This window comes from Pteropus vampyrus, unplaced genomic scaffold, assembly GCF_000151845.1.
Source record: "Pteropus vampyrus isolate Shadow unplaced genomic scaffold, Pvam_2.0 Scaffold76, whole genome shotgun sequence".
Classification (NCBI taxonomy): domain Eukaryota; kingdom Metazoa; phylum Chordata; class Mammalia; order Chiroptera; family Pteropodidae; genus Pteropus; species Pteropus vampyrus.
Genome location: NW_011888857.1, coordinates 1889365 through 1902664, shown reverse-complemented (window position 1 = coordinate 1902664; position 13300 = coordinate 1889365). Strand labels below are relative to the sequence as shown.

Below are 13300 nucleotides of genomic sequence, written 5' to 3'. Positions count from 1 at the left end.
AACTAGTGAAGACTAAGCTGAGATTCCCTATCGGTCATTTTCCAAGGAGTCTCGGGCAAAATATACTTTCTTTTAACTGAAAGGAAAGAGAATCCACAAAGTTCTTTGCTATTCTTTAATACAAAATGTCACCTAAGCAAAATAGAGCTAAAAGTATCCTAAGTCCACCTGCACAAATTCTATAATATATTTGAAAAAAAAAAGAAATGATTAAAAGCAGAGTAAAATAAATATATGTAACGAACACATAGTTATCGTTCAGAAAAGCCATTTTAACAAAGAAAATTCTTATCCACCTTAAAAACTTTTCCTTAAAATCATGTTAGCGACGCTTCATAATCATGAATAGTCTGATTTAAAGAATGTATAAAATTCTTAGAAATAGTTTAGCACCAACCATTTGCAAGGATTATTTTTTCTTTCTTTCTTTTTTTTAAGAACTCTCATCACAGTAACTGAGTGGCTCTATTGAATATACTTGCAAAGTAACATCCTAGTTTTTACACTAATACACAGGCAGTCAAGAGAAAGATCTTTTTGTTTGGTTAGTGTTTCTAAATTTGAGGGGGGTTTGTGTTTGTGTGTGTGTATGTATGTGTGTGTATTGGGGAGGGTGACTTTACCATTTTTTTAAATGCCCAAATAAAACAATTACTAAAAAAAAGAGCTTGTGACTTGGACATGCCCTTAGTTCAGTTTTGCAAGGAATGGCAAAAACAGTCAACAGAGCTCTAACCTCCTTTCTCTCTTGACTATACAATAGTCTTCAAAGAGGTTCAGTCCTACTATGAAAGACTCGTGTTAGACATTGGAAGCGTCTAATAGAGAATGAGCACCGGGCCTTGAATAAACAAGGGAGATGGTGACCTTTTGCCCCATCTGCTGAAAGCCCAGCACATCCTGTAGCAAAGGAACAGAAAAAAGCTGGTGTGCATCCAGGTGCTGCAAAATCCTTGCCTCTTGATTTCTCCCACACTTTGTTCCTTAAACAGTTTAAATGGCAACATGACTTCAATAGTATTAGGGAGTGAGAGAAAAGTACAATTCCTGGAACCAAGTGTTCCACTGTCCCTTAATTCTTTGTTCCCCATATTGTTCAAGCCATGCAGCATGCAGCACACGTTCCAGAGCAACAGGCAAGACAATGGGTTTAGCAGTGGCTAAACAATTAGTCCTAATTAGGCCTATTTCCCAGCTGAATGTAAAGGGGTAGTGGGGTGAGGTGACGGGAAATAAAACTACAGAGATTTTCGAGAAATATTTGATCATGGAGGCAAGAAATACAATGTAAAGCAAACTGAACAAAGGGTCAAGAAACTCTGCCAAAATTCACTGCGTGACATTAGGCAAATACCTTAACCTCTCTGTTGTTATCCATGAAATGTGGGCAACCTACCACCACCCCTCAGAGGCTCTGAAGATCAAATGTTAAATTGTGACTGAGAGGACTCTGAAAATCTAAAGTGTCGCACAGATGTGAGGGATTCCTCCGGAGCTCTGAAACCACAGATAGCCCACCTGTTTTGCAAATCAGATACTTTTTATTCTCCCTGGCATTAGTCATTAGTAACTTCTTTATTTTATATTTATTTTCTCGATTGCTAGTTTTTTTTAAGTTCATGAGCGATACTTACATATGTACATGTGGCGGCTGGAATCGGCTCTGGTTGATGTTGTAGTGCGTGAATGCCTGGGTGGGGTTGGAGCTGTACTCATCCACCGTTATGGTAACTTTGCCTTGAGAAGGAATCCCATGTGCCATCCTTCCTCCCTATAGGCATGAGCAACTCACAACTTTCCAGAGCAAAGGATGGAAGCAGGCATGGTGCGTTTCAGCCAAATTCTGAACCCAAGGATTTGCTCATCAATACCACTGTGCAATTCTGGGGGAAAAAAATATAAAATTAGAACAAAGGAAAAGAGGGTGTTCTAAGAGATGTCAAATGTGACACCTAGACATAAAAAGTGGTTCACGAAAAAAAATCTTATCTGTGTTGCTGCCTCGTGGATACAACCTTTCCCAACTCTCTACCCTGCAAGGACTTCAGAGTGGACATTACACTCCGTATGACACTGCTGGCTGCTAGCAAATCATTTCAATGGCATTCAAACTAGATTCCCTCTTTAATTATAATTAAAGCACTTAACATGAATTACAGAAGGGCCATCTTCACAGTTGCCATGGTGTCTAACTATAAATGGTTTGTGCTCAAAGTGGACACTCTTCCAAACCTTCCCTGCTAACTGGAATATCTGGTCTGTACAAGTTGATGTCATATAATAATTTGAAATTTCAATGCTTAACACAGCCATACAACGCAATGACAAATGACAATGTAAAATGCTATGCTCATAACAATACCTGTGTGTACCTATACTACACACATCGTGTATGCATACTTTATATGTAATTATTTCTTTCACGAGTAGTCCCCAAAATACATAGGTACTCAACGCCTGGTACACTCTGGCCAAGAACTTTATGGTAAGGCAAATCCTTCTTGCTAAATGTCATATAATTTCTTTAAAGACTACAGTCACTCACAGGTGAAAGTCCAAGACATCCAAGCCTGGCTCACCACTTTGGATGCATGCATTACTGTCCCTCTTTGAGCCCGGAGGGAGCAGTAAAGGAGGGCAGCCATTACATCTACCTCCTCGTTCTTGCTTGCTGCTATATAAATCTCGGTAGTGGGTTTCCTTTTTTTTTTTTTTCCCCCCACTAGTTTTGAATCTTTTTTTAAATGTCAATATATAATTTGTTGCACTGGGTTCAAAAGGAGGATGTTTATTTTTATAAAAGGTGTGCGAAGACAGAGGAAAGCCCATCCCTGCATCGGGGCTGTTGCGAGTGATCGGTGCTGCAGAGAAGCAGCAGCAGCGAGTAGCACAGTCCTCAGGTAACCCCTGGGTAACCTACGCTTTTACTTTGAGTGCTCCGCATCAGAATACGTTTGCCATGTGCACCATTAAGCTCCGGAGTCTTAGCTGCTATCTCAAATAAAAATATTTAGAATAATAAGATTAGATTTAAATTTGGCATGAAACACCTTAAATATCAAGCAAACGGCAGATGGCCTGCTATAGGCCATTTATTTTATTATTTTACAACCCGGGGCTTGTGTAGACCTCCATATGCTAGCTGGGCTAAGAAATTCCACAGCGTTCTACTCAAATCATTGCCTTCTTCATCTCAGCAAAGCGAGCTAAACACCCACCTTGCCTGAATTCCTAATGTACAAAGGCACTGCCAAGAGATGATTCCCTGGGGCGCTGGCATTTTAAACAAAGTGTCACTTTGGGTTCTCTTTCTTCTTCCTGACTTCATGGGAGGTACGAGTCCTTTAAGCACCAGTTGATAGAACAAGCAGGCCAGTAGGATTAACGAAATTAAAATCTTTCCCTGCTTCTCTGATGTAAGATGTCTATAAGAACTGCTTACAAATCATAATGTAGCAGTTTTCATACCAAGTTTGCAGCTGTTTCCTTAATTTCTCCCACAATTATATTTTACTGTTATTTTGCATAACAGTAAAACACAACACCTGCTTCAAATTGCAGTCCTGTTCTAAGTACTGTAATTCTCTTTTGAGACACAAAGTACCGAGACACTACTGAAGCGCAAAACTGCATAATTGCGCCACGCTGAAAAGTAAATACAAATGAAAACATCTTCCTGTTATAGAAATGACTATCATTAAAAAGAATGTTAGCCATCAAAGCGCAGAGGGAAAAACACACATTTTCAGACTGCGAGAACTTAGTGTTTGCACAAATTAGAGAGTGGTGTAAAAATGAGATGTCAATTCTTATGTTCCTGCCATCAATGTCTATTGTGCGAAATACAGAACACCAAGAAGCAGAGGAAATAAAATTCACATCTAGACCACTGTGGTCTCTCAGTGACAATATCTGCACCCTATGCCAGAGACAGTTTAAATGTTTCTGGAGCAAACTTACTAATTAAACTAAGCAAAATGCCCTAGAAATAAAACATACATACCTAGTACTTAAATATCTATGCAATGACTTATAGGAGTTAACGTTAGACCCTCCCATTGGAAGCCTAGAAGAGACTGAATTTGGAAGGTGATCGGTTTGCACTCCTAAATGGTCCACTCTATCCTAAAGTCAACGTAAGATTGCCTTTTCGAACAAGTGAACATCTGTGCCTCTCTGCACCTTTGCCCCAGCAAGACGAATAGAACGCCTTTTCATCAGCAAGCACAGGCCCCTGTAACTCTGAAGGGCTAAATGGGTGGCTGGCACCTCATTTGAATTCATCTTTACCATGTTCTCTTTCAAATGTTTTATCGAAACAGTGCACCTGCAGCTTCTATCTTCTTTAATCTGGAGTCCTTTGATGAAAATGTCAGACTGAAGCAGAGAGCTTCAAAACTTTCACAGGAACCTTTACAGACAAGTCAAGAAAAGACTTATTTTTTAGAATACTATGTTCAGCCCAACTCACATCACAAAAAAGAATGTATCCTAAGAATATTAAACACCAACACATAGTTAAGACCTTTTTTTTGGTAAACTCTCAGAAACATGGGACAGTGGTCCCCTCCTCTAATCTGAGAAATTTGAAAAAAAGCATGAAACAAGACAGAATGACCTACTACCTAAAACAATCAGGAAGCTGCATCACCTTGCTTCACATACTTAGGCAGTAAAACCTTCCAAATGATCAGATTTTGGAGCATCTCATCTTATCACACTTGTATTACTTTTTACATATAACATTTAAAGAGACCAGTATTCTTTTTAAATTTTTCCATTTTAAACTTCAACACGTTTTCTCCACAAAACAAAGGAACCCAGTACTAAATGCCAGGAATCCTGAAGAAAAATCTGAAAGGGACTGACGCTGCCAAACATTCATACTGGTACTAGTTTGATTTTCTTAAAAAAAAAAAAAAAAATCATATGAGCGCATTTTGCATTTCCTAGACAGCAGTCACTTCTCTTGTCCCTTAAACTGTGCAACTTTCAATTTTTTTTTTTTTCAGGAATCTGGTTGGAAAACCTTATAAAGTTTGTTGGCAATGAAAGGATTAAAAGCTGAGGAATTAAGTAACTGTCTCCACCTCCTAGGCATCAGAAGTCCAATTTACTGAAAGTTTCAAAGCAACAGCTCATGACCTCTCTACCCAAGCACTACACGGCATAGCCTATGGGAAAAGAGCCCGTGATTTCGTCGTTTAAACAAGGATGCTCATTTTATTCACTTGCCCTAAGAAGATCGCCAGACCAGCCTTTGGAACCTGCCGACTCCAGCTCCGCCAAATTCCACTCGCCTCCCTCTGCCGCACAGATTGAAAGATTTCTCAACTCACGCCCCTACTCTTTTATGCCCACCTCCAGTTACTCATCCCTGCCTCCCGGAGCGATGCTGACAAACCTTCCTGGAAACTTCTCCGCCAGAGAGTTTGGAGGGATCCACGTGCCTCTGTCCACAGAGCGCCCTCCCTCCCACCTCACTTACACCTGAACTTGTCTCCAGCACTGCGGACACCCGGCTGGCACATTCTTTCGGAGAGGAAGGGCAGGACTTTTCTCTTGCGCCTCTGGCTACGCGGAGAGTCTATATACGGTGGGGCGGGGGGCGCGGGATTCTCTACTTTGGATTGGTGTATTTGTTTTAAATCGGGGGAGGGGAGAATTCATCAACTACACACACACACACATACACGCACACACACACACGCACACACACACACGCACACACACACACGCACACACATACACGCACACACACACACACGCACGCACGCACGCCCTGCCTGCCCCGCTCAAGGCCGGCTCGTCCGAGCTACAGCTCCCCCTTCCTTCCTGGAGCACTAGCTCGCCTTACTCGCTCAGTTCCCCCGTTGCCACTGCCGCCGCCTTCGCCGCCGCCGCCGCTGGCACTGCTGGCTGGCGCTGGCGCTCGCGGCCCTGAGTTCCGCTGGGCGCCTGTCTTTCTTTCCCTACCTCTCCCCCAGCCCCATATTGATTGATGACCACCAGCGGCCAATGGCCCTGACAACGCGCCATCCTCGCTGAGGCATCGTAGCCCCACGCCCCGACGTCAGCCTCCCGGGAGCGTTGGCATCCCCGAACCCTCCGAGGGGAGCCCGCGCCCGGAGCCGCCGCTGTCGCCTCCCAGCTCTCTCCGCCCCGAAGCTGCCCGGCTGCTTCCCTGGAGCGGCTGAGAAAGAGAGGGGACCAACGAGCACTGGAAGGGGGTGTGGAGGCTATGGACACCCTCCCTTGTAAATCTTTTCTTTCATTTAAAGTTTTGGTTTTTTCCAACCTGACCTGTTTGTGTTTGCAGCATCTCAAATCGATTACACGTTTTTCATGATCCGCATTTGCACTTAATTTGGGGTGTGTTGGCGGAGGGGGAGGGTAAAGGTGCTATAAAGCTATCCCCACTGGGCATCCTTAATTTCTTTTCTTGGTGGTAAAATCTAACCCCTCCCCAGTCTCCATAAAAAAAATAAATAAATTCGCCCTTCACCTCCTAGGCCGCAAAACCCCGGAATTCAAAGCCCTTACAAAGATAACCCTGTTACGTGTAAATAGCAAAGAAACTCCTGCCTCTCTCCAGAAGAAATCGGGCGTCAACGGTTACTTTTTCTCGCCGCTCGTCCCTGCCGCCAAGCCTGGGTCACTAGCTCGCTCTGCAGGCTGCGATCGTGAAGACCGGAGGCGGCAGGGGAGAGCTAGGTCGGGGCGCGGGGACAGGGTGAGAAGAGCCCCGCGCGAGAGCGGAGCGCGCGCGCAGGCGGTCCCGCGGGCGGTCGTGGAGCGCAGCCGGAGCACAAAGCTACGCGGCGCCTTCCCGGCCACCGCACCTCGCTCCGGCCGCCGCGGGCGCCCGGGGCTCGAGCCAACACAATGCACCCGGGCCTAGGCCGGGGCTGCTCGAACACACAACCCCAGGACTTTCTAGTAAACAGCTCGCCTTGCCTTCGTCCCCACCCCCATCCCTGCCGCCCGGCTTTTGCCGTTGCCCCTCGCCGACACCCTTTCCTCCCCTCCTAAGAAATCCCCGCGGAGGAGGGGGCGGGGACGTGGGGACCCTGAGAGGTCGCGGGCCGAGGACTTGGGGGGAGGGGAGAGAGCAGAGGGGCAAGCCACGGAGTGAGAGGGAGACAGCTCCTAAAAAAGAATTCGCTTTCGCTCGGGGGTAGAAAATAAGCCCTCCTCGGTTCCAAATTGCCAGGGAAGCGCCCGCTCGTGCAAATGTCAGGGACACCGGGGCAGCCGCGGTCCGCAGCCTCTGAACCCCAGCACGCGCCTCTGACAAGGCACCTCTCACCCGGGCTCCGCTTTGTGTGTGCATTTTTTTTCCCCTTCCTCCTGCGCTCGGCACCCGGCGCCCGGCCGCCTCCTCCCCCTCCCCCGCCCTCTGCCTCCCTTCCCGGGGCGGATTACCTTTCCCGGGCTGCGCTCCGGGTCCCGGGGATGCCTTCAGCGCCGGGCGAGCTGGCGATCCATCGCGGAGCCGGCTGGAGGCGCGCCGGGGGCGCGCGGGGGCGGCGAGGGGCGCCGGCGGGCCAGAACCTTCGACCTCGGAGGTCCCGCTGCGGGCTGGGGCGGGGGGCTAGGGGGCGCGGCGCGAGAGGAAGGCGGGGGGAGAAAGGACGAGAGCAGCCTCGATCTGGGGAGAGAGCGAGCGAGGGGGCGAGGAAAGGGAGCAAGGGCGCGGCGAACCGGAGGGAGCACGAGCAGTGCAGTGACAGGGACTGCCACTGGGGTCAAAGGAGCACAGCTCCAGGAAGCAGGGCGGCCAAGGCGCCGCTCCGTGCGCGCTCCCCGGCGGGACCCCGCGCCCGCGTGCGTGCCTCCTGCAGCCCCGGCCCACTCGAATCCCCTCCGGCGCCCCGAGGCCTCGGGGTTGCAAGAGGAGGAGGGAACTCAGGGCGAGGCCAGCAGCCTGCTGGTGCTCCCGGGTCAAGCAGGCGGCAGGAAGCTGTGCTGCAAGTTCATCATCATGAGTGTGATCAGCGTAAAAATGATAGGGGGCCGGGGAGGGGGTTGTTACGGAGCTCCAGGACAATAAAGGGAGTTTTCCCTCCAAATGAGAGTCTTCTGCAACGAGAACACCCAGCTTCCCCCCTCCCCCTCCAACCGACCTGCCAGGCACTGTCTGGAGTCCTGGCACAGCTCCAGGGCGCAGAGCTCGCTGCTGGGGCAAGAAGAGGGGCTCGGCACTGAGCTCAGACCAGATAAGGCGACCTTGGGTCCCCTCCCATCTGCTGAGCTTAGGCTTTCCAGGGGGAGAGCTATGAACCCTTTCCTTAAGCCTTTCAACTCTCCAGATACACACACACATACACACACCTTTTTTTCTGCAATGATGTTTCTAAGAAAGAAAAGGCCAACCCAACTGACAATTTTTTTCACCTCCACGAATTAAGGCAGGTTCAGGATAGGGAGGTGAGGAGAGGCAGACTCTAACTGTTTTCGTTCTTGTCTTTGGGTCACTGTTTTCCCCAAAAGAGAAGCCCTTCACAAACGTTTTAAAAATTAAGTTAGTCCCCTTTTCTCTGGGGGGAGAAAAGGTTTTCAGAATTGTATGCAAACAACATAAGGAAAGAGAAAGACACTGAAATGCTAGAAGACAAGACAAGGAAGAGAAAGCTTTTAGAAAACTTGGTTGGCAAAGCTGCCTGTGCAAGATGAGGTGGCCCTGTGATGTTATGCCATTGTCAGAGCTGAAGGATTTGGACGGCAACCAGATCTAATTCCCTTCCAGGAGTCAGACTCAAAGATCTAGGCATTTTCCAAAGGGAAATCCAGTGGATGTCTGTGTGAGAAAGAAGTGTGCTAAGTGTACTTTGTGACAAGTGACTAGACATCCTGGCTGAAATTATACCCCCTAAAAATAAAAAGGAACCATTTCAACCTGGTCTGTGGCCTCCGTGCTGAGACTAATTGGTTTCCAGGGTATGAGGAGGAAGAGAGAGAGGCTGGTAGGAGCCCCTATAAAAAAAGATCAAACGGAATTCACTTGAAAATATTTCCCTTCTACAATAGGCTTTCCTGGCACTTGAATTTTAAGTAACCTATCTCTTATGCCTGTGTTGAAATGAAGGGGGAAATGGTTTTGCTAATGTATTTATTTTGTTGTACAGTATGCCCAGAGTGTCGGTACTTGTCAAATGTGCTGGGATCAAGGGACAGTGACTACTCTTGCACAGCACAGATCACAGCAAGTGGCACTGACATTAAAGAATGCTAAAGATAGGTTGGGGGCACCTTTTTAATTTTGTTTTTGTTTTTCAGCCCAGCAGCAAACACTGACTAGAATAGTGTTTTTGAAGAAATGCTTGGTTTGTTTCCTTTATTCTATGAGTTAAAGTATACTCCTCTCATGTAAAAGGTTTGAATTTTTAGACTGAGTTAGGATGAGTTCGTCCAAAAAAAAAAAAATCAGACTGAGTTTAGACTGAGTTAGTCCAAAAAAAAAAAAAAAAAAATCAGCACCAGCCAAATAATTTCTTTGGTTTTCTAACCTTTTCTTTCTTGTTTTTAGAAACTAACTGGTAATCAATCAAAACAATCAAACTAGTTTGTACGTGATCCTAAATCTATGTGCGCACAGACAATAAATAATAACGCCTTCTACTTTAGTGGCACATTTAAAAGAATATTTAATGCTATAAGAAATCAAGTGAGTGATCCTTTACAAAGTTGATGAAAATTTATATATCGTTTTGCAGAGTGGGGAAAAAATTGAGGCAAAAAAAGCTTAAAATTGTAACTTGCGCTGTAGGAAGAAGTTAACATCTACAGTGTCCCTGCTGATTAATTATACACTGTGAAGAGGTAATGATCAAGCTGTATAAGGGTTCTAAAATTTTATTTCCATTGGGCTACCAAAAGAAAGAAACTGGAGAAATGTAAGTGAATTTAAATAGTAAATCAGGAACAAAAGGGATTTATTTTTCAAATAATTCTCATTACACGAATTTGAACATATTGCATTTTGTTAAATCATATAGCCACCAACACTAAAAGCTTGTTTTAAAATGATTAGATGTGAACCATGTCTGTCTCCTGACATCGGCTTTGAAATATCAAGCCTCATTATACCAGATTTTAAATGCTATAGGCTGGGACTTTTTTTTTTTTTTCTTTTTTTTAAGATAAGTGAGCCTATAAGTTCTATTTTTTGTTATTGTTATTAAATTCAATTTTTATTGTTTATAATGGAAAACAAAAGAAGGATAAACATCAAATGCCAAGTTTATGATTGCCTCTATGCAAATACTGCAAATTTTTTTCTTTAATGGAATGTAAATCTGGACCCTTTCTCCAGTGATTTCATCGAAGGAACTGGCAAATATGCTTCCTGATAGCCTGCTGCAATATCTTTTTTTCGGGGAGAAAATGAGAGAGAAGAATGTGGGAGAACTTTAGATGGAAGCCTGGAAAGTGAATACTGCTTTCCTTGAAAGCCCAATACTTTATTTGGAGTTGGTTTTCATTATCCCTGTAATAGGTTTTTCAATAATTCAGGGATACTTGTGTGTACCTTAAAACTTGGTTCAATACTATGATTCTTCTTCAGAAAAAAATTCATTGAAACTATTGCATTTTGTTGAATAATTTTTTTGACATTATATACACCAATCTAACTCTAGGAACAAACAGCAACTATTTTACTTCTTTTTTTTCCCCCCCTTTAAATTGTCTGCATTTTTATCATTTCCCAGCAAAAGCTAAGATGTATACTGTGGGAAATTAGAGCCTGTTGATAGAACTATTATTATGATACAATTAGAAAATAATCTGAGCCAACAAACACCTTTATTCTAAATTTCTACAGTATTTACACTTTTTGACTTGTTTCAAATATTTTCATTGTAGCCCCTTCAAGTTTGAGAACTACAGCCAATATTTCTTTGTGTCCTTAAGTTCTATTCATGTAGCAGACAATTGGAAATATTTGTTAAACAATTGTATGGTTCAATAAATGAGAAAGCGAGTAAGAGAATGCATGAGTGAATGAGACAACTACACAGTGAAGGAAAATCCATACCAGATATTCAGAAACGGAAGTGATGTCATGAGACCAATGTCAGAGGATAAGAGCTAAGGACTTTCCATTGAGTTCAAATAGCACCTTTAAAAGGGTTTGCTAATGCATTTAGAAACATGAAATAATATATAAGAATGTTACAGAAGTCAATATTCTCATTGAGAATCTAAGGATTGTTATATATCACATCTTCTTAAATACAGTAGGATGCAAAAAAAAAAAATCCTGAGTAAAATTTATCTTAACATTTACAGGAATAATGTTCCAAGATATAGTATCAAAAGAAACATATCTGATTAACCAGATCCTTTTTGAAGTCCTCAAAATAAATAAATCATTTATTTAATAAATAAATCAAATAAATCAACATACATAAATCTTTTTTTTTTGTCTTTTGTATTTAAAATTTCCTATTGGTAAACTGATAAAAATGTTTATGGATAAGAAAGATTTAGGAAGCACTAGAACTGACAAAATTTTATTTCATAAAATAAATTATATAGTCATTATCTTAGAAAGACTAAATTCGATCCAGTTTTGCCAGCAGCTTAAATAATAAACATGGAAGGCGTGAAAATCTTACAATTATGCAAAACACTAATTTTTACTCTCCTTACTAGCTAATATCTAGTATGTATCAACAAATCAGATAAGAATTATTTATGCAATAATAATTTAAATAATTAATTTTAAAAATCTGAACAGGATGCTAAGCATGTATAAGTGTGTTTTTCATCCTGAAAGACTAGCATAATCTCTGTTATCAGTTAATGTTGGCTGAGTTTTTCCCCATATCATGGTTCCAATTCTGGAAAAGTGGTAGAATTTAGTGGTACTTGGGATCATCTTGTTCTGGTGGAAGATCATGCTCATTGAAGTAAAAGCCAAAGTTATCTCTTTTGAAAGATGGGCACTATGGAAGACCCATAATAATCTGATTTTTTAAAAATGTATGTGGGAGTTTTCAAGTTTAATAATTCAATTTGACAAGCTAGCATAAGCTATATCAATATTTTTAGTAAGTAATGTATAATGTAATTTTCCTTCTCAGCAAAAATAAATAAATACATTTTAAAAAAATTGAGGTTGATTCACAAATATAGTGGACAATTTGGTGACAGACAGAGGGGTGGGGAGCTGGGAGGCTGGGACAATGCAGCGAAGGATTAAAGAAGTACAAATTAGTAGTTGATAGTTGCACATGAGGATGGGGGGCACAGCACAGGGAATGCAGTTAGCATTAATATGATGGCTAAGTGGAGGGAGGAAGCAATTGGGGAAATCGTTTTATGAACAATATAGATGTCTAACCAATGTACTGTATACTTGAAACTAATTTAAATAAATTAATTTATTTTTAAAAAATTGAGGTCGAGAGACCAGCAGAATCTAAAACTCATTTTTCTTTGTATTATTTAATGTAATAGTTATGTTCAGTTTTCAACAGATATTTTCTTAAGTTCTGCTTTGTGCCAGGCAGAGTACTTAAACCATGATGACGGTATAATGACTCAAAAAGCAGAGGTTTCCCCAAATTATGAAGTTTGCGATCTCATGATCCTAGAGAGAGACTGACTTTAAATAATCACACGAATAAATAAAAATTATATTTATGAAAAGGAGAGCATCCAGTTCAAAGAAAACACACAATAGGGAGACTTTTTATCCTCTGAGGTTGAATGAAGACTTTCTTGCTGGAGGAAAAGAATATGAGGATGTCAAAGGAAAGAGAGGGGCAGGGCGGTGGGGTAAGGAATTGTGTGGTGCCCGTGAAAGGGGTTTGGATACAGATCTGTAGGCAGAGGCCAGAACTGAAGGGCCAAGTTAAGAGATGTTTGAAAGTCACAGCTAAGGCCCTGTTCAAGATGTTTGACTTTATTATGAGGGCAATTGAAGCTCTTTAAGAATCTTAAGTAGAAAGGCTAACATGATTAGATTTGTGTTTTGAAAAGGTCACTCTTCCCCCAACATGGAGAATAGATTTTGGGGGGCCTAGAGTGAACATTGGGAGGCTATTTGGGAGCTATTGCTTTCACTGGTTTGGAAGTGATGGTAGCCTTCAGCAGGACACTATGGAGGAGAAGAGATGTGGAGAGGCATGAATGGATTCGAAATTTGAATAAATTTTATGTAATAAAAACAAAGATTATCAGAATCCTGAAATACTGGCTGAAGGCATGGTAATACCCAGCCAGAGAGGCTGAGAGCCATACTTACTTAATGAATCCCTTTCTTAATCTCTTCACTCCATGGCACTCACAG

At 42.9% G+C, this 13300-nt stretch overlaps 1 protein-coding gene across 4 annotated transcripts in view; it reads right to left on the bottom strand.

The window, feature by feature from the left end:
* The window catches only part of MPPED2 (metallophosphoesterase domain containing 2), a 163603-nt gene extending 155755 nt beyond the window's left edge, over window positions 1-7848 (bottom strand). The window contains exons 1-2 of one of the 4 annotated variants that reach the window (XM_011362555.2): window positions 7426-7848; window positions 1635-1883 (exon numbers count right to left, since the gene is read on the bottom strand). In XM_011362555.2, the coding sequence (XP_011360857.1) occupies window positions 1635-1762 (128 nt within the window). In that variant the 5' untranslated portion in view covers window positions 1763-1883; window positions 7426-7848. Of the gene's footprint in view, window positions 1-1634; window positions 1884-4290; window positions 4447-5488; window positions 5535-7425 lie in introns of those variants that run through there. The other 3 variants (XM_011362554.2, XM_023532067.1, XM_023532068.1) reach the window with 3 other exon arrangements.
* Between the last annotated feature and the right edge of the window lie 5452 nt (window positions 7849-13300).